The sequence below is a fragment of the Durio zibethinus genome, chromosome 8 (assembly GCF_047325235.1).
Source record: "Durio zibethinus cultivar Kanyao isolate XHJ-2024 chromosome 8, ASM4732523v1, whole genome shotgun sequence".
NCBI classification, from domain to species: Eukaryota; Viridiplantae; Streptophyta; class Magnoliopsida; order Malvales; family Malvaceae; genus Durio; species Durio zibethinus.
Window position 1 is genome coordinate 1,629,982 of NC_143169.1, and position 26,817 is coordinate 1,656,798.

Consider the following 26,817-nt stretch of genomic DNA (forward strand, 5'->3'; position numbering starts at 1 on the left):
TAATATTTCATACTGAGGACCACTCTTCAAAGACATCTAGATATCTTGAAGAAGATTCTTTTGTCTAAAAGTAAAAAATGTACCAATTAACATTTCATATTTAATCTAGTCATTCCTAATATGTATGCAGTCATGCCAGATCAATTCTTGGATCTTGCTTGATGATATGCCTCTCAATATTATCATTTGGATCCATTTAGTATTGTATCAATTCTAATGTTAGTCTTATGACTCTAAAAAATTACACTTATGTTCTTATAACGATAGGAGACTTCGTGAAAATAGTCATATTTTTTATAACAAAATATGAAAAAAATCATAAATTCATTAGTCAACATAAGTCAAGAAAATGATTAAGATTCAACTCAATCATTCTTGTTGATTTGACATTCCAAAGTCAATCAAGGACATTTTTTTTTGCCTAGGGCAGTCGGACATCCTATCTAGAAACCAAAAAACAAAAAAAACTAATCCAAAATGGCAAAACATCAATGGCATTTCCCTTTTTTTATTATAAGAATTATCACAACAACATTAATTATACCAAGACATAAAAATCATGTCAACTCCTATAGATGTTCTCAAGCATGCAAGAATATATAATGTTTTTGGCTATGAAGAACATACAAAATAAACTAGAACACAAGCCAACCTAGCTTGATACCAATAAAAGATAATACATATAAAATATATATGAATATAATCATATATACTTGTTTAATAGAAGTGAAAGTGTAAATTTGACTTGAATTATTGGTCATTAAATAAAATCACTTGTCAAAAATTGTTCGTTTCCACAGTGTAAATCCTTTAACACACCGAAGTAAGAATTCCTCTTAAGAATTGTATAATGCCTGCCCGATTGCTCTCTTTTCTTATCTTTCTATTCTTTTGTGAAAAACTTTTCTCTCTTCTCTATTGTTTTTGGTTGAATGCCATCATTGTGTTATATAGAGATGGCCAGCATTTTTATGTTTAATGTAAACTGCCAAAAAATAAACTGCCCAAGGCAATTGATTTCATGGGATGATAACCATTCATTATAGACCATTATCCTAACATATCATATTAAAGATTTTTAAAGTTTAAATACTATATTGAACATTTTATTATAATTCATAGATATGGATGGCAATAGAGTAGATATCTATTATTTTTGAAATATTCGTATCTGGATTCATTTAATAGTTATTATATTCAAATTCATTTAAATATCCATTTAAATTTAGTATTGCAATCAAAATATGTTTAAATAAATACTATTCGTTTAAATATTTGAATTCATTAAAATATCTAATTACTTAAATTTTTTTGTCAAAATATAGAATAAACAAAAATTGAATTTAAAATTTAAATCACTTTTAATTAATAACAAATAAAAGTTATTTGCTAAGGTTTGAACCTTCCATAAGTATAAATTTTGCATATATAAATGGGCAATAGATTCAGGTATCTATTACTATTCATTAATATTTAAATAGATTTAGATATTGGATATCTAGAGATATTATTCATAGTCTATCCTAATCCATTACAAATAATAAATCTCATATACAAATCCATTAACTATCTGTTTATATTATTTAAATCTGACATAAACAAATCGAATAATAATGAATGTACATTCATTTACTATTTGTTACCATCCCTATTCATAGATCATTTATAAAATTAAGCCTTATTGTTACCATGGGGCTTGCTAAGGTAAGAAGTTTTAGGTAAAACATCCTTTTGCCTCTATCTTTACTTAACAACCTTTGAATAAGTTTTTATTTGGAAGCTACTGGGATGGCAGATGTGGTGGCTAAAGAAGGTGTGGGACGATTAGAAATGTTTAAGGCTTGATGGTAAGGGGTGTTGGAACATACTGTGTGTTTCTTTGTAAGGCATGGAGTGTAACTTGTATTGACATTTGGATCTAATGAAATTTTCTTTTGATTTAGCAATATATATATATATATTCAAATTTGACTATGTCATAATGTCTATATCTGTGGACCTATCGCTAGACATTGACTTGAGGAGTCACCACTAATCTTTTTTGTTTAGGTGCAATTGACCACTTGACTGAATCTATCTTTTTTTACAGAGAAATCATAAGTTTGACTTAGGTATCTTAGCAAGGTAGATTCAATGTCTGCGAAACCAGAACTAGGTTCGGGAGTGCGCTTACACATGAAAAAGGTTATGGCACCCTACAACGCCTATCGAAAGATAGTACCAGCTCAATTTCGTATTATCCATTACCTTAAAAACTTTACCAAGAAGTTAATTATTGGAAATTATTCTTAATTGACTCCAATGCTTTTGGTAGAAAATTAAGTAAATCCTCCCACCTCAAGAGTATGTAAGAAAACTACTGTTTCTGTTGCAGAGGTTTCGTCGTCGGATTATTTGACATTTTTTTAAAAGGAAAAAAAAAAGAATAATGCTTTAAGCTTTTGATAGAAGTCTTTTTATCTTATTGTTTTATAAAAAAAAACCTCATGCTTTTATTCAAGGAAAATTGATACTTTCAACTTTTCCTTAAAGCATTTTGACATTTCTATTTTCAAGGAGAATTGATACTTTTAACTTTTCCTCAAAAATATTTTTCTTAAAAATTTCATTTTTAAAGAAAATTTTAACTTTTCCTCAAAAAATCCTTTTTTGAAAATTTTATTTCAAAGAAAATTGATACTTTCAACTTTTCTTTAAAATATTTCCTTTTTGACGATTTTATTTTGAAGAAAAATTGATATTTTTATTTTTATTCTTAAGGAAAATTGATACTTTTAACTTTTCCTCAAAAAAACTTTTTGAAAAATTTATTTTTAAGAAAAATTGATAATTTCAAATTTTCCTCAAAAATGCTTTTTGAAATTTTGTTTCTAAGAAAAATTGATACTTTCAATTTTTTCTCAAAATATATTTTTATAATTGAAATTTTTATTTTTAAGGAAAATTGATACTTTCAACTTTTCCTCAAAAATATTTTCTTTTTTTTTGTAAATTTTTATTTTAAAGAAAATTGATACCTTTCAGCTTTTCCTAAAAAAAAAAAATTTTTAGATTTTTTGTTTAGGAAAAATCATTGAAGATTTAAGGATGTTTAATTAAATAAGTAAATTAACTCAATTTAGTCAATAAATAAATAAGAAAAAAAATAATGATAATAATAAATAAATAAAAACCTTTGGCGGCTCAACTGAATGGCTTAATAGGGACATGGCTCGAAAAATAAAATCGACTGGAATGGCTTAAAGGCGGCTCGGCTTGATGGCTCACCAACAGCTAGGTGAAAAGGTTGACACGTCAGCACGTAGCGGGTCAGTTCGAATCATGGCAAAACATGCAGATCTTATCACTTTCAGCTCCTCAAAACGACATTGTTTTTAGCTAATATAAAGACTTGAAATTTCTTTGTTTATTCAGACAGTTTCTTTTCTTTCTCTCTACCCTTCTACCTCTCTCTCTAGGTGATTTTTTATCATTATTTTCCAATGACTATCATCGAAAAGTTCATCGATTTTTGGGTTTTATCATCGAAAACTGGATTTTTCATCGAAAATATGTCGAAAAACTTAAAATTTCGTCGAAAAATTCACTAGATTTTAGAAACTTCAAAAAAATTTCCAGAAAAATGTAAAAAAATCCCAAAAAAAGAATTGATTCCCTAATCAAAACACTGACTTCCCAGAAACTTTCTACTGCAAACTCACTCCAAAATTTTTAATTTTGATTACCTCTTATTTTTCACCACCATTTCTCTATGGTCTTTGTTCTGTGATTGTTGAGGTTTATATAAGGCTAGTTCTAAATTAAATGAGGGTTTAAAAATCAAAATCCCTCTACCTAATTTGTTATCATTGGTTTAAAAACAGGATCTTTTTATCCAGTTTTGAAATTCAAGTCTTGATAGAGTTTCACTAGAACTAATACTCTACCCTTACTTATTATTATTTTTTATTCCTACCGAGAAAATAGATTTGAGAAGTAGGTGTCTACAATTACCCCTTTTTGAATAATTTCTATGAAATAGAGATTATGCAAAGATGTAGATACCCATCACGACCTTATTTGAAAGATAATACTTTGACATAGATTAGATCAAGTCTGAAATGGGATGACCCAAAAATGGATCCGACATAAGCCAAAATCCAATATAAAATGACCTAAACTGAATCGTAATCTAAAATGAATAACTTGGACTAAACTGAATAAGGATCTAGCATAGGCTGAAATCTAAAAAAATGACATGGATTGAACAGAAATCTGAAATAAACACTTAGACTGAATCAAAGAAGGATCTGGCATAGGTCGAAACCCAAAACAAAATGACTTAGATTGAATCGAAGTCTGAAATAAATAAGTTGGATTAAGCTGAAGAAAGATCTGGCATAGGCCGAAACCCAAAAACAAAATGACCTGGATTGAATCGAAATTTGAAATAAACAATTTGGACTAAGCTGAAGAAGGATCTGGCATAAGTCAAAATCCAAAACAAAGTGACCTGGACTGAACCAAAGTCTGAAATGAATAACTTGGACTAAGTCGAAGAAAGATTTGATAGAAGTTAAAATTCAAAACAAAATGACATGGACTAAATCGAAGTCTGAAAGGAATAACTTAGACTAAGAAAGATTTGACAAAAGTCAAAAAAAGATTTGGCATAGGCCAAAATCCGAAAATAAAATGACCAGGATTGAACCAAAGCTCGAAATGAATAATCTGGACTATTAGTGTAGGTTGTATTCGAAACAACTGTTGTTTTATTCTTGACAACTTCAATCATCTATGGGGTTTGAACACCTCATTGTAAAAGCAAATGACATGTATACGTGAAGTATTATGAAATGCCAATTTCTTGGAATGCCTACATGAAATGTTAAGAGACATTGGGCCTATCTAATTATGGATAAAAGATTCTCAAGCTCTTCGTTGTTTTCATTTTTGCTTAAGTGATGAACCCTTTAACTTCTAAACATATTTGGTTAAGAAATCAAACTATCATTGTCTTTTAGCTTCGGCCAAATCGAGATCAACATTTCACTAAGTTTTCATTGCTCTCATTTCACTTACCTATGTCGCTCTTGGCTTTCCAAAGTAATGAAGAAAATTTTCATATCATTGTTTATTTATTCATTATTATTTCGATAAAATGACAAATGTAAAGCAAATGCACATTTCTTTTGACCTGGGTAAAAGGGTAAAGAAAAAGGAAATGAAAACAATAAAATAGGTCAATGTTGACATCAGGAAAGAAATGGATTTTATTGATTGAATGGGATTGAGTTACAAAGATGGGCTAAAGTGGGCTGTCAAATAATCATGATCAAAGTAACCTAGAGTTCTCTTTCCAAAACCATCCACCTGGAATTCTTGATCTTGTTGAGTTCATCAAATCACACGCTCTTTGTGCCATGAAAGTAATATCTTAAACCTCTATGCTACCTTTTCGGACCTTTAACTTAGATATCCTCAAACTGCTCTTTTTGAGGTTTTTAATTCAAGGCCTCCCTTTTTGAAACTCAAACTGCCCTTTACGGGTTTTCAATTTGAGATCTTTTCTTATTTTTTTAATTTTTTTTTGTTTTATTTTTTTTTGTTCGAACTTATATCGCCTTTTACGGGTTTTCAATTTGAGCTCTTTTTCTTTTTTTTTTTGTTAAGAAAAGTACTTTTTTCACAGCATTTGAATTTATTAGATTGGGCAAATCTTCTCCATCCATTTCTGTCAGGATTAAAGCTCCTCTTGAGAATGCCTTCTTGACAACATATGGACTTTCCCAATTTGGATTCCATTTTCCTTCATTGTTATGTTAACTTAGGAGAATCCTTTTCAAAACCAACTCTTCTTCATGAAAACATCGAGATCAAATTTTTCTATCATGCACCCGTATCATTCTCTTTTGGTATAACTGCCTATGACATAGCACTGTCAATCTTTTTTCCTCAATAAAATTTAATTGCTCGTAATGTTCCTGGATCCATTCAGCTTTTTCCAAATCAACTTCCTTTAAAATTCTCAAAAAGAAAATTTTTACTTCTATAGGTAGCACTGCTTCCATCCCATAGACTAAAAAAAATAAGGTTGCCTCAGTAGAAGTACGTACTGATGTTCGATAAATGTGCAAAACAAAAGTTAACTTCTCATGCCAATCTTTATAGGTTTCCATTATTTTTTCAAGATCTTTTTAATATTCTTGTTTGCTGTTTCTATTGTTCCATTCATTTTTGGATGGTAAAGTGCCGAGTTGTAGTGCTTGATCTTAAATTGAGCACATATCTCTTTCATCATCTTGCTATTAAGATTCTTAACATTATCTGAGATAATTTTTTTTAGGAGCCTATATCTACATATTACCTCTTTTTTAATGAACTTACACACCACCGATCAGGTCACACTAGCATATGATGCAACATCAACCCATTTTGTGAAATAGTCAATCATTATAAAAATAAACCTATGTCCATTTGAAGCCTTCAGTGCAATGGGTCTGATAACATCCATGCCCCATATTGAAAATGGCCATGGAGACGCTATGACATGCAGAGCATTTGGAGGGGCATGTATTTTATCTGTGTAGATTTGGCATTTATGACATTTTCTAGCATAATCTATACAGACACTTTTCATGGTCGACCAGTAATACCCTGCCCTTATAATTTGTCTTGCCATCATGTGGCCACTTGCATGAGCTCCACAACTACCATCATGAATTTCTTCCTTGATCTTTTGTGCCTCTGTTGCATTCACACATATCAAGAGAACTAGATCTCGATTCCTCTTATACAAGATATTCCCATCAATGAAGAAACCTATGGCTAATCTCCTAATAATCCTTTTGTCATTTTCAGTAGCATGCTCTTGGTATTGTTGATTCTTTATATACTGTAAAATGTCATGATACCAAGGCTTCCCATCAACCTTTTTTTCGACATTTGAACAATGTGCTGGAAATTCTCTCACATCAAGCTTTATGGGCTGAATTTCAACATCTGTCTTTAACTTAATCATAGCTGCCAATGTGGCTAGGGCATCAACAATTTGATTATCTTCTCTAGGTAGACGTTCAAATTGAATCTTCTCAAATTGTTTGACCAAGATAGTAACATACTTGTGATATTTTATCAGCTTTACATCCCTTGTCTCACATTCTCTTCTTAACTGGTAAATAACCAATGTTGAGTCTTCATAGACTTTTAGTATTTTGATTTTTCTTTCAATTGTAGTTTGTAAACCCATAACATAGGCTTCGTATTTAGCTACATTATTAGTGCAATTGAAGTTCAACCTTGCCATGATAGGGATATAATTTCCTTCTAGAGATATCAAGATTCAATGTCTGCGAAACCAGAACTAGGTTCGGGAGTGCAGTTACACGTGACGAAGGTTATAGCACTCCCACAACGCCCATCAAAAAATGATACCAGCTCGATTTCGTGTTATCCATTAGCCTTAAAACCTTTACTAAGCAGTTAATTACTGAAAATTATTCTTAATTGACTTTAATACTTTTGGCAAAAAATTAAGAAAATCCCCTCATCTCAAAAGTATGCAAGAAAACTATTGTTTCTCTCACAGAGGCTTTGTCGTCGGATTATTTGATATTTTTTTTAAAAGGGAAAGAAAAAAGGAATAATGCTTTAAGCTTTTGATAGAAGTATTTTTATCTTATTGTTTTATAAAAAAAAAAAAAAAAAAACCCACATGCTTTTATTCAAGAAAAATTGATACTTTCAACTTTTTCTCAAAAATATTTTTCTTAAAAATTTTATTTTTAAAGAAAATTTTAGCTTTTCCTAAAAAAATCCTTTTTTGAAAATTTTATTTCAAAGAAAATTGATTTTCCTTTTTGATGATTTTATTTTGAAAGAAAAATGATATTTTCAACTTTTCCTCAAAGATATTTATTTTGAAAAACTTTTTATTTTTATTCTAAAAAAAAATTGATACTTTCAACTTTTCCTCAAGATATTTTTTAGAATTGAAAATTTTATTTTCGAGAAAAATTGATACTTTTAACTTTTCCTAAAAAATGCTTTTCGAAATTTCGTTTTTAAGGAAAATTGATATTTTCAATTTTTCTTCAAAATAGTTTTTATAATTGAAATTTTTAATTTTAAGAAAAATTGATACTTTTAACTTTTCCTCAAAAATATTTCTTTTTTTTTTTTTGCAAATTTTATTTTAAAGAAAATTGATACCTTCAACTTTTCCTAAAAAAAAATTTTTTTAGAATTTTTATTTAGGAAAAATCATTGAAGATTTAAGGATGTTTAATTAAATAAGTAAATTAGCTTAATTTAGTCAATAAATAAATAAAGAAAAAAATAATGATAATAATCAATAAATAAAATAAAATAAAAAAATCTTTGGCGGCTCGACTGAACGGCTCAACAAAGACGTGGCTCCAGAAACAAAATCGGCTAGAATGGCTTAGAGGTGGCTGAGCTTGATAGCTCAGCAACGGCTAGGTGAAAGGGTTGACGGGTCAGTGCGCAGCGGGTCGAGTCAGATCTTGACAAAACATATAGATCCTATCACTTTTAGCTCCCCGAAACGGCGTCATTTTTAGTTGATATAAAAGGCTTGAAATTTCATTTTTTCCTCAAACAGTTTCTTCTCTTCCTCTCTCTACTTTTGCCTCTCTCTCTAGGCGATTTTCAATCGCCATTTTCCATCGACTGTCACCAAAAAATTCATCGGTTTCTAGGTTTTATCGTCGGAAACTGAATTCGTTTGAAATACGTCGAAAAACTTAAATTTTCGTCAAAAAATTCATCGAATTTTGCAAATTTCTAAAAAATTTCCAAAAAAATGCAGAAAAATCCCAAAAAAAGAAATTGATTCCCCGATCGAAACACTGACTTCCCAAAAACTTTCTACTCTAATTACCTCTTATTTTTCACCACCCTTTCTCTGTGTTCTTTGTTCTGTGATTGCTGGGGTTTATATAGGGCTAGTTCTAGATTGAATCAGGGTTTAAAAATCAAAATCCCTCTACCTAATCTTTATCCTTGCTTTAAAAACGGGATCTTTTTATCCAGTTTTGAAATTCAAGTCTTGATAGAGTTTCACTAGAACTGAAACTCTATCCTTACTTATTATTATTCTTTATTCCCACCGAGAAAACAGATTTGGGAAGTGGGTGTCTACAGACTATGAAAATATATGCATTTACAATTGAGCTCAATACCAATTAGGAGGAGAGTTTGGAGACAACCATTTTCCAAATTGTGAAATCCATTAATATATAGTTTAAGAGAGCAGTTGCAAATGATCAATCACAGTTGCAAATGGTTTACGAAGCCATTGCAGCAATCACACGGGCGAATCTATGGCAGAAGCAGACCCACAAATTTACCAAATATACATCGGAGATTTCACACGATAAAGTTCTAATATTACATTAACTAAAGATTCAAACACCGCAATAGGCTTTGATAGGACACTTGGATTTGTAACCCTCGTCTGTCCGGTAGAAGCGGAGCAGCCCCAAATGTTCAAAGGCCTTATATTTTAATGGATGTTCCTCGGCAACAAGCTCTTCAGGCACTTGAATTGTCCCATTGTTGAAAGCAAATAGCCCCATAGAATACCTGTCTGTCTTCCCGCTCATCACCACTTGGTGGCTAGGAGAAAGCACCCGATCATTGCTCCATGCCTAATTAAACCCCCCAAAACAGGATTGCAAATAATTTATATTAATGACTTTTTAATTCAATAAATTTATCCATTTTGACCAATAATTCATTTCATAAATTGAAGTATGGCTAATAAGTAATAAGCCTGCACCAGCTTTTAATTTTCTTCAGCTTACCCTGTCGTCAAAATTTTATTACTTTACAAAAATTTTAATACTTTTCACTCAAATCTCTAGCATAGGAAATAAATATGTGAATGTATCATTTGAGTGCAATATTTTAATACTTGTATCACTGTTCATAAACTAATTACTCCTTTTATTATTACACACATTGCTTTAATGAATCAATCACCGTGCTCTAGTAGTTTATTTCATTAAAAAAATTAAGCAGTTAGATTCTTGTGGTGGAATTTTAATCAGTGAATAGGAATGGAATTTTAAACCATTCAGAAACATTAATTAATTAAGCGTAAAATTAATGAAGAAAGCTCACCATTAGTGCGTCACCGGCAATGACGACAAAGGATGAAGGAGACGAGAAGTCTACGTTAATCCGATTTCCATCCCTCGTATCGACCTCTAGAGCATTGATCTGGTTTTGATGAAGTATGGTTGTGAAACTCTTGTCAGTATGAGAAACAAAGGCTAGATTAGGCTCATTCCCCCGGGCCGCTCGGTTCTTCAAGAGCCGGAGAAGGTAGGTAGTTGTATCAATATATGCATCATAATATTTCTTAACGCCATAGCTCTCAAATATCATTCGGGTCACCATTTGATCTAACTCGGCTGCTACCTTTGCATACTTGAAAATATATTCACTGATTACCAGTAAAAAGCAAAGCAAATTAGTAATAAAAGATGTCAAAAATTTTCAACGATCAGCATGTTCGAGTAATCAGAGTTCAAATCCTATTTCAAATTTCAATTACAATAAAAAATAAAAAAAGATGTTGAAAATTTTAGTATGAGAGAGAACAGTTTGATGATTTATCAATACCAGAAGCGATCATTTCCTTGAGGCCACATTAGATTTGTGAAGAATTGAGTTGCCTCTAGAGTGGTAGCGTTGTCGATGCCCATGCTTTCATGTAGAGGAAGCTTAGGAATTTGTCCGACGTAGCCGTTCAAGGGTTTTTCGTATCTGTTTTTCATTTTTGTTTCTGTTGGGAGATCAAACAATTCTTCCAGGAGGGAGAACACTTGGTTGTGAAGTTCTAATGGAAAATTATCGTATTCTACTATAAAACAACCATACTCTTCGAGTGCTTGTCTAACGTTCTTGCACGCTAGTAACCAAGAGTCTGTTCCAGGCTTCAAATCTTCATCGGAAAAATGTAGAATAGGAAGATTGGGCGATGATTCGGAACCCATAATTAATGCCTTCGTCTGCTTCAAACTGGGCAAGATTAAGATTTCTCTAAATTTCCTGTTTCTTATAGGAACAACATTGCCAATAAAAGACATATGAAATCTAGATTACTTTTGACTGTGGAGGTTGAAATCTTGATTACTTTTGACTGTGTAGAGGTTTACGTGAGAACTGGCAGCTAATCATATTATAATCAAAATTTCTTTGTTATAAAGAGACATAACAGAAATAATAAAATAATTTATTATATTAAATTTCATAAATATTATTGATTAAATCATTATAAAAAAAAAAGTCAACAATAAGACATTGATAATAGAGATAAAAAAATTAATAAATTTTATATAATGATCAAATTAAGAATTTGTTAAAAGTTTAGTATTAAAATAAAAATTCTCAAAAAGTTAAATGATCAAAAGAATAATATGGTTTTTTTATCTCATTTTGTTTTCAAATTTTATAATATCATGTGGCACGTCATGATAATATTACATTGCATTTGATATATTAAACTCAAATTTTTATTTAATCAATTCATATAATTATTATTAATAAATAGCATTCAAGAAATTTAATATTTATAATTTTTTTCGTTTTATTACTTTTTAATTTATACCAAAAAATAAAATATATATATTGAAAATTAATTGCTAATAATTATATATATATGAAATTGAAAGGACGGACCTATATATTATTAATTAATTTTTCTAGCTTTCAACTAAAGGAACAAAAATTAGAATTGACGACTCCCTTTAAAATAATACGAAGACAATGACTTTTGATTTATCTCTAATAAAATTACCAAACATAATTTTTATTGGTTTGTGCAAAACAACGAAAACGTAATTTTATTTTAAAATTATTATTTTAATTTCTTATTCCGTACTAACCTGGTGTCTCGCTTTCAATCTTTGAAAGATCAATCAATGCTTATTATCATGTAATCCTGAGGGAATATTCCAGCTATTCAAGTTCATAATTTTTTTTCTTTTTAAAGATTTCTATTAGCGATGCAATAAAATTCATTTTTAAATATTAACTTAATTCATTTATATAATAATATATTTTTAAAAGATTATATTTATTAAATTTAAAATTTAAATTTTTTATTTATAATTATTTTTATAAATTATATATATTTAATTCAATATCATATGTATATATACATATACAAAAGTTTTCTTGTAAATAAAGATAGTGCGAACCAAGCCGATCGAAACCTCATTGCGTGCTTGGATCAACCATCAAATCTCATGACTCGTGTTTGCTTGGTCAATTTTTCATGTCACGTTAATAAGAACAAACATTATTTACTTTTGAAAAAGACAAAACCATAAGAAATTCAAATCATTTGTCTTATTGCATGCGTCACCATTCACTCCATCTCCCTCAATTTTTTTTTCTAAGCCCGAAGGAGTTTCATTAAAATGCCAAAAGAGTTATAAAATTATATAAAAATTCAAAGATTATATAAAGGTTAGACCTATTCAAAAATCGAATTATCCGAAAGTCTACTTAAATTTTGAAAAAATTTGAATAAAAAATTAAAATCTATTAAATGACTTTAGATATAATTTTTAGACTCGTTTAAATTTTAAATCAAATTGTAAATAAAATATTTAAAATCCAAGCCTAGCTTGACTCGAATTTATTTATATATAATTATATATATATGTGAATTATATAAAAATTAATTCACATATATATAAATTAAAAATAAAATTTATATATACTTTATTAAACTTAATTTTTATTTTTAATTTATATATATGTGAATTAAATATAATCTCATTAAATTTAATTTAATCACATTTTTTAAAATTTTTTATTATATAAATTAAGTTTAATAAGTTTATTTATGATTTATTTTTTTAATTTGGATGAAGCTTGAAAAAATTTTAAGATCTAAAATTTCACATCTAATCAGATCTGATCAAATATGTAAGTTATTAATACAAAGTACAAGTCCAACCCGACTCGATTTGTATACACCTCTAATAAAAATTCAAAGAACAATTTATAAATAACTAAAAAATACAGACATAAAGTATAAATTCAATAAAACAAATACAAATCAAAATTAAAAAATTTCACTAAATAAAAATTCTTACTTTAACTTTGATTTTTACTCTTTTATGTTTTTAAGGTTGCTTTGCTGTTTGAATTTACCAAATTATATTTATTTTATTTTTATTTAATATTTTTCAAGTGATATTTTTGTTATTTGCTAAATATGTACATATTAATAATTTATAAAGCTATACTATAAAAATATATTTGTTAATTCGATCTATATATAAAAGGGGCCCGGAGGGGACTATATATGCTTCTCATCCTCGTCTCCGGTGAATTAAAATTCCCCCACTCCTTGCCCTTTTTTAGGATTTGAATTTTCATACCTGATTTGGAGATATAAAATCACATTTTTTTATTTAATACGAGTAAAATTAGTATTTCTTACTTTTTTTAAATAGGGTTAAATTAAAAACTATGGTAATTTACACATGTTAAATAAATTATTGTATTTAGTAAGTATTTTATAATTTTACGTGACAATAATCTTAAATCATCAAAAGTGATCATATCATTATCTTTGAGGATAATTTAATTTTTATATAAAAAGATGAAAAATTTTTATCAACGAGATGAAATGATATTTTAAATTATCAATAATCAATATTGCTCATTTAATATATGAATTAAAACTGACTTCTTCTTAAAATTATAATTATTTTATATTATACATATTTTTATATTTTCAAACTAATATTCATTGTAATAAGTTCAAAAATAATTTTTATGTTTTTTATGTTTTAAATATTTTATATATAATTTTATTTTTATTTTTCTTTAATTTTGAATTTAATAGATTTGATTTATTTTCTTATTCAAATATTTTTTACATAATTTATACTATAAAAATTAATTTATCTATCAATAAATATATATATATATTAATTTAATTATTTTATTTTATTTTATTATAAAATAAATAAAATATTATTAATATTTTACAAATTACTATCTTTAAACAATATTAAAATTATCAATTTGTATAACTATTTCAATATACATAATTATTTTCATACTATTAAATAAAATAATTTTTAATAATATCAAACAATTGATCTTTAAATTTTAAGAATTAATTATTATAAACAAAATAAATTAATTTCAAATCATAAGTGATAAAATCATTTTGTTAATAAAATTATCTCGATATAACATTATTATAATGATCTTATAAAATATATTCAACATTATCATATAGTAAAAAAAAAATCAAAATCATAAAAAGTGCAAAAATTAAAAGATAATATCTATCATCTGTAGCACAGGACCACTTCGACTATAGGGCCACTAATAATTCAATGACCATTGATGATTGTTTGGTCTATCATTTTAGGGCTGCAAAATTGGTCCCCGACAAGAAAGACAAGAAAAAGATTACAGAAAGAAAATCAGCAATTTTGTCTTTTTTTTTTCCCCTAAATTATTATTAAAAAACCAGGATTTCAATATCTAATTAAAGTGATGAAAATATGTTATCTTTGAATGTCGTGATCCTGTATTCATTATCATTGTACTACTTCATAAATAATAATGTATGATAATGCAGACATGCATTCTGAGGTCAGTTTCTTAAAATTATGTGAACAAAATCATAAATATATGATCATTGATAGGGCAATTAATCAGAAAATAAAGTTAATGAAAGAAACTTTATATTTTCTCTATTGATAAATAAACCTTCATCAATCTTGTGTATTTGTCACCTTTCAGCACCTCTCTTTTCTTCGTAGAAAATTGGTATAATCGTGTCAAAGAAAATTATGCATCCAACCAAAACTCATATGACTTATGGTGGTCGGTAGATTTTGGATTTTTAATTTTAATAATTAAAATTTAATCTCTAACGATTTTAATTATTAAAAAAATCAAGCATAAATTTTAAATTTAGGCCAGGTAAACAAATTTTAAAGCTTCCTGAAGGCAGGCTTAAAATTTTGGGCTAGATATTTAAAATTGAATTCAAGAGAAATTGGGCCATTTGTTAGAAATTTTCAGCTTGTGAGGGCATGGAAAAATTGCTATCTTAAAAAACTTTTTAAAAGAATTTAAAATTTAATTCAATTGATTCGTTAAAAATAAAAAAATTGATGTCGAAAACAAAGTGCAGTTTATATACCTCATTAGCTGCTGAAATTTTTAACTTTATTATTGGTGTTGAAAGCAAAAATGTTTATGCCAATGGAATAAATCCTCAGCCATGCACTTTCTTCCCTTATGATTTGTAAAAACATAATTACAAAAGATTTGGACTTTGGCACAAGAAATATTACATTTGTTTCATATGAAAGAGTTTTTTTTTTATTATTATTGATTCATAGTTACATACAACAAAATCTTCAATTGCAATTAAAAGAATTTGAATCTTGTAATAAATGTATAAAAAATTTAAATGTCATACAATTTCATGGAAATATAACATACAGGAACCTTCGCACTTGTTCCTTTCATAAAACCCTAACACTTTACATTAAGGATCAAACCAAAATTCTAGCGTCTTTGGAAATTAAACACCTTTATGGACACAGTAAAGATTGCTCCAAAGAGTACCGTGAAGCCAAGAATAACTGCTGCAACTACCCCCAGAAATTCATGTCTGAAGCCAAAAAAGTTTCTCAAATATTGTTCAACTGTCTCACCGTTGCCATCCTCAAGGGTATCTTGTAAATCTCCGAATTGTGAAACAACCAATCCATACAGGGTCCAAGATACTGGACAAATCCAATAGTACCATCTCCACCATACAGGAATGCTCTGTAATTGAAGGAGTTGGTAGAAAGTTAGTCTTCAGTTACATACCAAGAACTTGAAAAAAACAAAATTATGTGAAAGCAGCGCTTACAAGGCGTGGGATGATGAATCCTGAAAAGACATTCCATATTCCATAGAATGCTGAGGAAACTATGGATGCAATGTGGTAGTTTGGTGTGACAGCCACAGCCATCATTCCATAGAAGGTGAAGTACAGAAAGGTGAAGTACATAAAGAAGATATACCAGAAGAACTTAGCAGCTGTCCATTCAAACCCGATCATTGCGTATACAATAATTCCATACACAACAGCTTGAATAAAAATATATGGTATCTCGATTAAGACCTGAAGTTGCAAAAATTGAAGTCAATTGTAATGTACTAAATTTCCGTTCGACTTTCTTTACAATTTGAACTCTTCATAACGGGAAAAAAACTTGCCTGGGCAATGGCATATGGCATGGCTGAATACATTCCAGCAGCTCTTTCTCTATAAAAGACCGTCCTTTCAACGGCCACAACAGGTTGCACAGATGCAGAGTTTTGGACACCAAGGAAAAGGACAGCAGCATACATTGAACCCATTGCATTGGCCAGATCTTGCCTCTTTTTCCTGTAATTTCACAGTGTTACGTTAGATATAGGAAGCTGATAAAAAACCAATGTTGAAGTTCGAGCTTTTGCACTTGAGTTTTAGCATACGTTTTAGAGCCAAGGTCCCAGAACAGTGTCCCGAACATCAATGCTATGATAGTTGTAAAAAGAAATCTCACAGCAGTGTATGGTGGATTGCGCCAATATGACCAGTGCTGCTTCCATAAACAAGCTGCACACTGAGTCAAGAATGGCTGAGAGTACTGAGTTGAAAAATAGAGTTCCTTTGAACCTGGAGCAGGTTTGCTTAAATCTTCAATAAGAGCTTTGTTTCTCCTGAGCAAATAACATACATCAGTAGAAGATTCAAGCCTTCAAGGTGGCTAAAATAGCTAGGCAATATATAGATCTCATGCTGAATTAAAGTAATTAGTTGAATAAGTTTACACCACTTTTTGCTGCAATGTTATGTCTGAGTAGCTTATTACCTGTAAAGTTCTGAGTTTTTGTAGACATCAGCAAAATCAACACCTAAAGCTAATTCCTGTGCTGACGTGGTAACTTCCAACATCCAAGTTGCTGGATTGTAGCCATCTTTGATTTTGCTAACTCCTTGAATTCCCTGGAGGAGATGAATATTATTATAGTGTTAGAGATAGAGTTCATGTGAAGTGAAAAATGAATAAGTTGTTTTGAAATTTTTGCTCTTTCATTTCATCTTACCTCAAAATACTTGATAAGATGTTTAGAATGGTGTCCTAATGGCCCCACATATATCTCTTGTCCTCCCCGCTTCATGAGGAATAGCTGCATTGGCATGTTTATTTAGTTAGAAAATTATATATATAAAGAATCAGCAACAAAACAGCGACTTTTTTTCAAAGTCATTTTTAAGTTTCTCACCTCATCAAACGCTTCAAATATGTCAATACTTGGCTGATGGATGGTACACACAACTGTTCTTCCAGTATCCACTGTGTTCCTAACTGTTCTCATAACAATGGCCGCAGCTCTTGCATCAAGACCTGAAGTTGGCTCATCCATGAAAATGATTGAGGGGTTTGCCACAAGCTCAACTGCAATAGTAAGCCTCTTTCGTTGCTCAGTTGATAAACCATTTACACCAGGTAAACCAACTAGTGATTGCCTTAATGGATTCAGTTCCACAAGCTCCATGACTTCCTCGATGAACATCTGAAAACATATGTTGAAATAAAACTAGCAACTTAATCCAGGCCACAGTGATCATTAGTAAAATATTTTAATTTGTTGGATTCTGATGTCAGGATTTCAATCTTAGTAAAACCTCTAACATGTATCAAAGTGGAATAAGAGACTTGAAACAACTTAAAGTTTCATGAATGCCAACCTTTCTGGCTTCAGCATCAACTTCAGCAGGTAGTCGAAGCCAAGCAGAATAGAGCAAGGATTCATACACCGTGACATGAGGAGAGTGAATATCATTTTGCTCACAGTATCCGGATACTCGAGCAAATGTTTCTTGCTTCTTTGGGAAACCTGAAACTGTGATGTTCCCATCGATATAACCACCAGTTTTTCTGCCAGCAAGCACATCCATCAAAGTCGTTTTACCAGCACCACTAACACCCATCAGAGCTGTTAGAACGCCTGGTCTGAAAGCACCACTAACACCCTTCAATAGCAGCAATCTATCTTCAGTGACACCTTGTTCTTTCATTTCCTGCAAGGTTTCAATTCAATCAAATAAACTCCTACATATCTGGACCACATTAAATTGAAACAAGATATAATGCAACCATTGATCGTAATGGAACCTTATGTTACCTGTGGCATATCAACAGAATACACAATGTCATCAAATGTGATGGAATGTGGCTCAAATGGAAGAACCATTCCCTTTTTCTTGTTGGCAAGGGCCCCAACAGTTCCCTCAGTTATAGACGAGGATTTGGACGAGGTGCTTCTTTGAATATCATCTTGAATCTCTGCATGTCAATTGGATTTAGTATTGTACATAATAGCTTGTTCACAAACACGCTGACAAAAATATAGATGAGTTCTAATACCTGATTTAGTTACACGACTTGAGCTACTTTCATAGTTTGATAACTGAATGCTTCCCCCAACGTCAACTCGATTGGTTTGTTCGTTGCTTTCAGGTTCATCTGATATTACGGCCTGAGGCTTCTCAAATGCTGCATATTTATTTGAAAATGACAAAAGATTAGCTCTAACTTCCAAAGAGTCACAAGTTTAAGTAGGTAAAGCTATACTCACGGTTTAGATAGGTAAGAGCGAGAGTAAAACAAATGTTGAACAATAGTGTGAATCCAATCAATCCCCCTGCTCCGATCCAATACCAATGTGGATCTTGGAAGAAACCCCTAGACTTCAACACTTGAATTCCCAGTGATTCATTTGAGTTCGGAAGAACCTTCAATATGAAACAAAATATAAAGGATCAGCAGATTGTTAAGAGATAAAAGCAGAATCATAGACCTTGCAAATTCAAAGCATTACATGTTTCCATTGGTTCCCAAGGAACTCATTAACCATCAATGCATTTTGGCCATACATCATAGGTGAAATCCAGTAACCCCATATCCACCATTTCTTAATGTCCTCTGTAACATTAAACAAAGAAAATTGATTAGAACTGTGTGGAATTTAATTTTCATTAAAAGTTTCCTATTCTGTTTTGTAAGATTTATCATACCTCGTGACAAGACAAAGCCACCCAATGCAAAAAGTACGAGCAAAGCAAATGGTCCAAAAGTGTTAGCAACAATCATGTTTCTACCACTTGCTGCAATGAAACGAAACAACCCCGAAGCCATCTGGTTAACGAGAATAAGGACAAGGTACTGTCTAAACAACCTGCACCAGACAGATTACTTGCATATCAATTTGGACCAGAGCGAATAACCAACAATATATATATATACTAATAGCCAAGTTACTCACGAAATTTTTATTGTCATTTCTTTTGTTTACCTTTCAACATTCGGATCAAATCCAATGACATAGTATGTAAGAAATACCCATATGCCAACTTCTACAAATGTGATAGGGATCTTCAGTATCCATGTTGGCAGAGCATATGCCCATGAAGGAAAGAATAGAAGGTCTCTTTGCTTGTAAAAGACGGGGAGCTTAGCAATGGTCATAGAAAGCTCGGCCATTCCATTAAACATGATCATAACCAAGCCGAAAAACAAGGCTCCCATATAGATTCCTCCCCGTTCAACTGAATCTCGACTCATCTCTGTCCTAAGAAAGAGTGTCATGGTGATTAACGCCATCATTGTGAGCTAGTAGCAGAAAAAAAAAAAAAGGTTAGAGTCACAGTCATTTAAACCATGATAATTATGGTAAAAGAATTAAATATCGTTCGTACGCACTTGAATGAACTTGAAGATGTAGACGAAAGAGTTTCTCTTCATCAGCAGATATTCCCTTGAGATGCAAGCTTTCAGCAACTCCTTCTTTCTAACACCATATTTTCTTGTTGTCAAAGCAGCTGGGTGGCTCTTTGTTTTATCAAATTGAGTTCCAAGTTCATCGCCAAGTTTCATTCCCACATGGAATGATTGGAACGCCTCAGCAAATTCCTTGGCCGTGATAAACCTGTAAGTTTGATCTCTACGTATCCAATACTGCATTTGATCTTTCCTTGATGTAACCTGGGACAAACAAAGTTGAGTTCAATGTGATAGAAGAGAAACTTTCTCCTAACGAAGAAAGGAACAAAACTTCTGCAAGACTTACTTCCTGCAAGAAGTCAGCAGCGCCTTTTCTCTCAGGACACCTGAAGCCCATAGATTCAAAAAAAGTCAGCACATGTTCACGAGGACCCTGATACACTATCCGGCCATCAGAAAGGAGAATAATGTCATCAAAAAGATTATAAGTCTCAGGAGCTGGCTGGAGAAGAGAGATGACTGCAGTTCCATTAAGGATGTGAACACTTTGCTTGAGAGAGTTCACAATTTGGAAAGTTGTAGAGCTGTCAAGACCAGTAGATATTTCATCCATAAACAGTGCCTTAGCTGGTCCAACCAGCATTTCACCTAATTGCATCAACATAATTAGATTTCATGATAAGAAATTTATAGTACAATGGCAATGGAATCAATTGTTGAATTGATTTCATGAATTACCTGTCGTGACACGCTTCCTTTGTCCTCCGGAGATACCCCTTAATATTTCATTTCCCACCATAGTGTCTGCACATACTTCCAGTCCTAAAACCTGTAAAATTTAGGGCAAAGGATTCGACAACAGTTCTGTTATCTCAGTGCTTCTTGGATATCTTTCAATATACTTTGGAGCTTTCAGTAATATTACCTTTAAAATATAATCTGTGATTACATTTGCTTCCTCACCTTCTGTAGCTGTTGCCTGCAATGTTAAGATGACAAAATAAAACAAGTAAATCATGATGTATACAAGATTCTCTAGAATGAGGATTCCTGTCTGATAAAATTAATCTTGGTTTGAATTCTATATCTGACTTTCAATCAAATTCATTTCCCATGGTCATGAACAAAAAGACCAATCCAAGTTGATGGATCAGCTTGAGCCATAGAACATAATTTAAAGGTACATATGCAACTAATTATCCAGGAAGTAAATCAGAATTCCAATTCAGTCAATGATACGCAATTAATGAGAAGCAAAGTCGACTCATCAATTCCAGCACAATTCACTCTCACAATGTCTGAAAAACATGATCAACTTCATCTAATCTCTACATTTATGTATTTGATTCTTTAGTACATATGCTGTATCTTGTAACACGTATACATACTACTCTTACTCGATGAAAGATAGGGTCATTTGAGCACATTGTCCTTTACCTTCATGAAGACATCAACATCAGGATCAGGTTTAATGTTTGCTTGTTTCTCTCTTCTTGACAACTCTGCTAACATCTCTGTAAAAGCTCAAAACAATCATGCTTTCAAGAATAAAGAAACATGTAAATTGTTCCAAAAAAAAAATTATTGGTGGACCAAAGAATAAATTATAAGGGGTGTGGAAATCAATCAAACTAACCAAAACGGGATCCAACCCCTTGGCATCTCGCAGAAAAAGCCAAAGTCTCCCTCACAGTCATTTCTCCGATGTGAAGATCATGTTGGCTTATATAAGCAGCTGTTCTCTGGGGCACAAACTCATCCATGCCATGCCCATTGTAAGTCACTCTCCCCGAACACTGCAACAGAATTTCAATCTCAAATTAGAAATAAAAACAAAGACAGAACCTAATGCAAAAACAAGAAGCCTAGAAAGGAAAGCATTGAAAGAAAAGTAATTTTCTAGAGCACCTTGAGAGCAGGATCAAGCTTCCCAGCTAAGGCCAACAAGAGAGATGTCTTTCCAGAACTTGGAGGACCCAAAAGCAATGTCATCCTGTAATAAATACATGAAATGAAAAATCATTGATGAATTCCAGCATCTCACCAACTTTAAGTTTGAGAGTAAAAATCAAAATTCAGGTGATCATAGTTGTTTTCATGTCGTCTCTCTCTGGTGACGTGTGTAATGACAAATTATTAAAACATTAACACAACATAAATTATAAAACGTATTTAAATTTTAAATACAAACACAATATATTTATTATACATATTACATACGACACAACACAATAAACATAAAACATATTTAAATTTTAAACACAAACATAGTATGTTTATTAGACGTATTACACGCGATGTAATACAATTAATATGTGTATAATTAATTCATTTAAATACGATATGAGTAAACATGAATAACATAAATATATACAAATAAACACGACTAATACGGATATTCACATGAATAGACACAACTAACACAAATATATACAAAAATACAATTAAATTAATAAATAACTATAGACTATCTATTATTTATAACTTAATAAACTTGATATATTAATTATATAAAAAATTTCTTACGTATTAAAAAAATAAAAAAATCTAATACCCATTTAGTATAAATTTAATATATATTTAAATTTTAATATATATTAAATAACTATATTAATTTTTAATATCATACTCAAAATAATAAATTATTAAAGATTAAAAATAAAATAATAATATATAGTACTAATATTAATATTAAATTTATATTATTAATATAAAAAATAATTTTATAATAATTATTAAATTAATATTATAATTTAATGTTTAAAATAATTTTTATAGGATATTAAATAATTAATTAAGTATAATAATTAAAAAATTAAAAATTAAAATAATCTTTATATATTTATATTAAATTAAAATAAATATAAAAATATATTAAATGTGTTAATATGTTAAATGTGTATTTATATAATAAAATTAAATTAAATGTATTATTCATATTATATTATGTATTTAAATATATCGATACATATAAATTATGTTATATCAAAGTATTGATATAAATAAATACGAAATATATTTTTTTAAATGCGTATATATAAATTTTTTCGTATTACGTGACCGTTTCATTGCCAACAAAAATTCAGACTGCCATTTTACCTGCCCGGCTTAACGATGCCACTGACATCATTGAGGATGGTCAACTGTTTCTTTCTACTAGAAAGAATACCCATATCATTCAAGAAGCCCTTGAATCACAACACAAAGTGAAACGTGAGAAAGAATTCTAAATCAGAAACAGTAATATGATAAAATAATGAGTATTTTCCAGGTTGCTACCTCAACCATTCTTGTAGTGAAATTAAGAACTGTAGGTAAAGCACTGTTTCCTACAAAAACTTCGGCTTCTACATTAAGACGCTCGAATCGGACTTCAATTGTAGGAAGATCGATACCAACCCTGAAAAAAATCCAATGTAAATGATTATTGATACATGAGAACAGGATCTTCAAGTACTAAAACATAGTTCCTCTGTTTTGTTTGAAGTCTTTCCCTCCAAAAATATTTCTTTCCATTTCCCTTTTACTAGCAACCGAACATACAAGAAAATACAGAAAACTTCATACGTGTCTATGCGATTCTTGAGCTTCGACAAGAACTTCTCATTATCTTCCTCTGCCACTTTGACCAATCTCTCAAGCAAAGTCCTTCTTTCTTGCCATCCAAGGTCATAAACGTCGATTTCGTTGGCACCACCATGAGAGCTAGTCAATATACCTTTCCTGAGACGAGCAACAGTGGGTAGTTTCTCAAGTGCAGCCCACTTTAAAGCTTCTTCATCATTCTCATCTCGAGAAGACCTTGAAAAAATTTCCACACCATTGTTTCTCCATATCGAAGAACTACCGGATCGTAAACTTCTCCGTAAACTGCTACTCGCTCTATAAATATCACCACCCTCCATTAGCAAAAATGACAACACCCACCAAAACAATGAAAACTTTCACGATCTGGAGCTCAAAAAAAAAAAATGGGGTTTTCCTGTTAAAAACCAAGAAACTAAAGAATTTAATAAGGAAAAAAAAAAGTTTGGTATTCTTTTGTTATCAAACTGTCTTTGAAACTAAAAACCAAAAAAAAAAATGTCGAGAGTGTTGAAACTGAAGACCACAAAAAGGGGAAACCCGTATGAGGTTGAGGAAGAGCCGGTGCAAAAAATCAAGGTTTGCTTTCTATATATAAAGGTTATTGCAATAATGCTGGCGGCCAACCTTTTTTTTTATCTGGCAAAGTTAAAAGTAGTTCGAGGGTGTTTCGTGGGGATAGAATCATATGGTGGCCATAGTTGTATATAAATTAAAAAAAAATGAAAATGAAAATGAAAAAGAAGAAGATTGTTAAGCCGTTTAACTCTTTCCCAACTTAGATTTTGTGCAGACAAAATCCAATCCATGCCATCTTTTCTTAAACTGAAAACTAATTTCATTTCACTTCTGTCTTTTTATTTACTTTATCGTCGTGTCATATTTCTCTAGATATTTGGAGTAAAAAACTCAGGCCAATTTGTTTTTTGTTCTCTATTTTTTTACGTTTCACCTCAGAACCAATTGAATTCAAATTTTTTTTAATCTTTTTTTCTTGGAAAAAAGTTTAGAAACCTTTTTAAGTGAAGTCAGTAAAATTTGTTTTTAAAATAAAAATTTTAAATTAATTAATTAAAATTTTTTATTATATAAATTAAGTATAAAATTTTTAGTTCGTAAATCTTTAATTTAGTAATTAAAAACGTTTGAAAAAACATCAAGATTTAATTTTGAATCAAATCTCTCTTTTTTCTTTTATTTGTATTAAAATTTTATTCTCTTAATGTAACAAAAAAAATTTTTAATTTAATAAGTTTTGATTTTTTTAGAAAATTATTTCTATAAAAATTGTAATAAAACTTTTATTATTAAACAAATATTAATTAAATTTAAATTATAAATTTTATTTTTAATATATATATTGATATTCTTATTAAATTATTCGATCTATTAATTTAGATTTTAAATTAAAAATTTTTTTAAAATAATTATTAATAAAAAATTTTATCTAACGTTTTTTTTCTTTTGTTTTGGCAAATGAATGGAAAACTTTGTAAAAAAAACAAAGGATTATTATTATTCAATCCACTATCAGTGGAAACTAAAGACTCCACAAGCGAATCTTTTTATTTGCCCTGTATCTTTATAAGAAAGATTTCTTTTCTGTCATTAACATCAACAGTCCCTCGATATCGTTAGTTCCCAAACTTTTGTTATCTCTGTACACCTCTTTCATTCACGGTTTCTCCAAACTTAGAAGCTCTCTCTCAACCTTCCATCTCAGACCTCTTCTCAAACCTTCCACCCAGGGGCACATCTTCACCACCACCTTGATACATCTTTGCAAGGATTGGATTGCATGCTCTCAAATTCATCAACTTCTGCCTTTTGGTTCCTGTCAAGCCGTTCAACAGTCTCATCAATGGCCTTCTTGATCTTCTGCTTGTCTGCTGGGTCAAGTTTTCCAGCAAACTTCTCATCTTTCATGGTGTTCCTCATATTGTATAGGTAGTTCTCAAGGGCATTCTTGGCCTCCACCGTCTTTTTCACATCCTTATCCTCTGCCTTGTATCTCTCTGCCTCTTGCACCATTCTTTATTTGGTCATTCCAAAAAAAAAAAAAAATCTTGCTATGACAATTGAAACCTCATTGTTTACAAAGTTATTAACAAAAAGGAATCAATAATCCAAAAATTAAATGGTAAATTAATTTGGTTAAATAGATACAAGGAATCCAAAAATTAATTAAGATTCTTTTCTTTTGTTTTAAAATTTAAATAATTAGTGTTAAACTTATATAAAATTAAATTCATGATTGGTATATTTCAATTTATTCATGTGATTTTTTTAAAAAATACATTTATTAAATTTTAATTTTTTGCATTCATATTATTTTTATTTTTTTATTGTAATTTTTTGTATTAAAAAATTAACCACGTCCGTTTGATTTATTGATAATTAATAAGATCAGCATGAATGTAAAATCCTTTACCAAAACATATGATTTTTTTATTTTTTTCAATTTCTTACTTATTAGTATATCACATCATATAATTCATTTTAAAAATTCCAAGTTTAAATTGAAATAAACGAGATGGAATTTGTGTAATAAAATAGAATTTTGAGTTAGCTCACATAGAACTCGTTCAAACTCTTGTGCATTAAAAAAAAAAAAAAAAAAAAAAAAAACCTAGGAAATGTTATTGAAACTTTGAATTGGCTCTAGTTTATTTAATTATCTGAAAACGACATCACAATTTGAAATGAAATTAAATTGATAAAGTTCAAAGTAAAATTCTTTGTCAAAATATGACAGGTAAATTTTCTTATCATAAGAGTCAATCCCATATAAATCATAATATCCATTATTTTTTTCAATTTAAACCTTTCCCTTTTTAGTATTTTTTATTTAGGGCTTTTTTTATTTACTTTTATAATAAATAAAATAATTTCGATTTAAATATTTCATATAATAATAATAATAATAATAATAATAATAATAATAATAATAATAATAAAAAATAATTAAAACCTCAAAATTTTCCTATGAAACGTTAGCGATGATCTCATCTTACAACTACGAACTCTTGAAGAGGAAGGAATCAGCTTTGCGATCAATGGGTTTGATTCTTTGGTCCTGTAAAAAAAAAATAAAAAAATAAAAAATAATAATAATAATAATAATAAAACAGTGTTGAAAGTGGTCGGAGATGGAATTGTCTCATCTCTTTGCCTTCTAGAAATTCAACAAAAGAAACGAAATGAAAGAAGGGACTACGAAAAAAAAAAAAGGAATGGTTAAATATTTTAGTAATTGAAATCTAAATTTTGTTGTACCTAATATATATATATATAGAGATATATAGATATATATATATATATATTTCATAGATACATTGCTTCTAGATACCAAACACATGTATCCTTCCAAAAAAAAAAACACCCTAAACGGCTGTACCCTTAAAATTAC

At 29.9% G+C, this 26,817-nt stretch overlaps 3 protein-coding genes and 1 pseudogene across 3 annotated transcripts; all 4 read right to left on the reverse strand.

The window, feature by feature from the left end:
• Positions 1–4,190: 4,190 nt before the first annotated feature.
• On the reverse strand, positions 4,191–7,285 carry LOC149516955 (uncharacterized). Its single transcript, XM_089765158.1, has 2 exons — positions 6,447–7,285; positions 4,191–4,224 (listed from the first exon to the last, which is right to left on the reverse strand). Exons 1-2 carry the CDS (start codon positions 7,283–7,285, stop codon positions 4,191–4,193), a joined length of 873 nt encoding a protein of 290 aa, XP_089621284.1.
• Positions 7,286–9,271: 1,986 nt separating this feature from the next.
• LOC111278748 (putative 2-oxoglutarate-dependent dioxygenase AOP1) lies at positions 9,272–11,003 on the reverse strand. The gene is made up of 3 exons (XM_022865373.2): positions 10,630–11,003; positions 10,126–10,450; positions 9,272–9,650 (listed from the first exon to the last, which is right to left on the reverse strand). Exons 1-3 carry the CDS (start codon positions 11,001–11,003, stop codon positions 9,408–9,410), a joined length of 942 nt encoding a protein of 313 aa, XP_022721108.2. The 3' UTR covers positions 9,272–9,407.
• Positions 11,004–15,511: 4,508 nt separating this feature from the next.
• On the reverse strand, positions 15,512–24,152 carry LOC111278899 (pleiotropic drug resistance protein 1-like). The gene is made up of 24 exons (XM_022865640.2): positions 23,391–24,152; positions 23,103–23,223; positions 22,923–23,011; positions 21,732–21,816; positions 21,460–21,619; positions 21,261–21,337; positions 20,749–20,802; positions 20,562–20,652; positions 20,170–20,471; positions 19,803–20,084; positions 19,396–19,712; positions 19,118–19,278; positions 18,922–19,025; positions 18,679–18,835; positions 18,468–18,596; positions 18,226–18,386; positions 17,789–18,121; positions 17,323–17,613; positions 17,143–17,226; positions 16,908–17,041; positions 16,528–16,755; positions 16,267–16,438; positions 15,917–16,171; positions 15,512–15,828 (listed from the first exon to the last, which is right to left on the reverse strand). Exons 1-24 carry the CDS (start codon positions 23,726–23,728, stop codon positions 15,565–15,567), a joined length of 4,389 nt encoding a protein of 1,462 aa, XP_022721375.2. The 5' UTR covers positions 23,729–24,152; the 3' UTR covers positions 15,512–15,564.
• An 886-nt stretch (positions 24,153–25,038) lies between these two features.
• On the reverse strand, positions 25,039–25,654 carry LOC149516956 (heat shock 70 kDa protein-like; annotated as a pseudogene).
• Positions 25,655–26,817: the final 1,163 nt, after the last annotated feature.

Excerpts from the sequence above, each read along its gene's own strand:
- LOC111278748 (XM_022865373.2), bottom strand. The coding sequence starts at position 11,003 with ATGGGTTCCGAATCATCGCCCAATCTTCCTATTCTACATTTTTCCGAT. Across the intron at positions 10,451-10,629 it reads CAAGGAAATGATCGCTTCTG|TGAATATATTTTCAAGTATG; the intron begins GTATTGATAAAT and ends ACTGGTAATCAG. Across the intron at positions 9,651-10,125 it reads TTGCCGGTGACGCACTAATG|GCATGGAGCAATGATCGGGT; the intron begins GTGAGCTTTCTT and ends GGGTTTAATTAG.
- LOC111278899 (XM_022865640.2), bottom strand. The coding sequence starts at position 23,728 with ATGGAGGGTGGTGATATTTATAGAGCGAGTAGCAGTTTACGGAGAAGT. Across the intron at positions 20,803-21,260 it reads ATGTTGATGTCTTCATGAAG|GCAACAGCTACAGAAGGTGA; the intron begins GTAAAGGACAAT and ends TTAACATTGCAG. Across the intron at positions 20,653-20,748 it reads TCACAGATTATATTTTAAAG|GTTTTAGGACTGGAAGTATG; the intron begins GTAATATTACTG and ends TAAATTTTACAG.
- LOC149516955 (XM_089765158.1), bottom strand. The coding sequence starts at position 7,285 with ATGGCAAGGTTGAACTTCAATTGCACTAATAATGTAGCTAAATACGAA. Across the intron at positions 4,225-6,446 it reads AAGGCTTCAAATGGACATAG|ATTTCAGCCTATGCTAGATC; the intron begins GTTTATTTTTAT and ends TCATTTTTTTAG.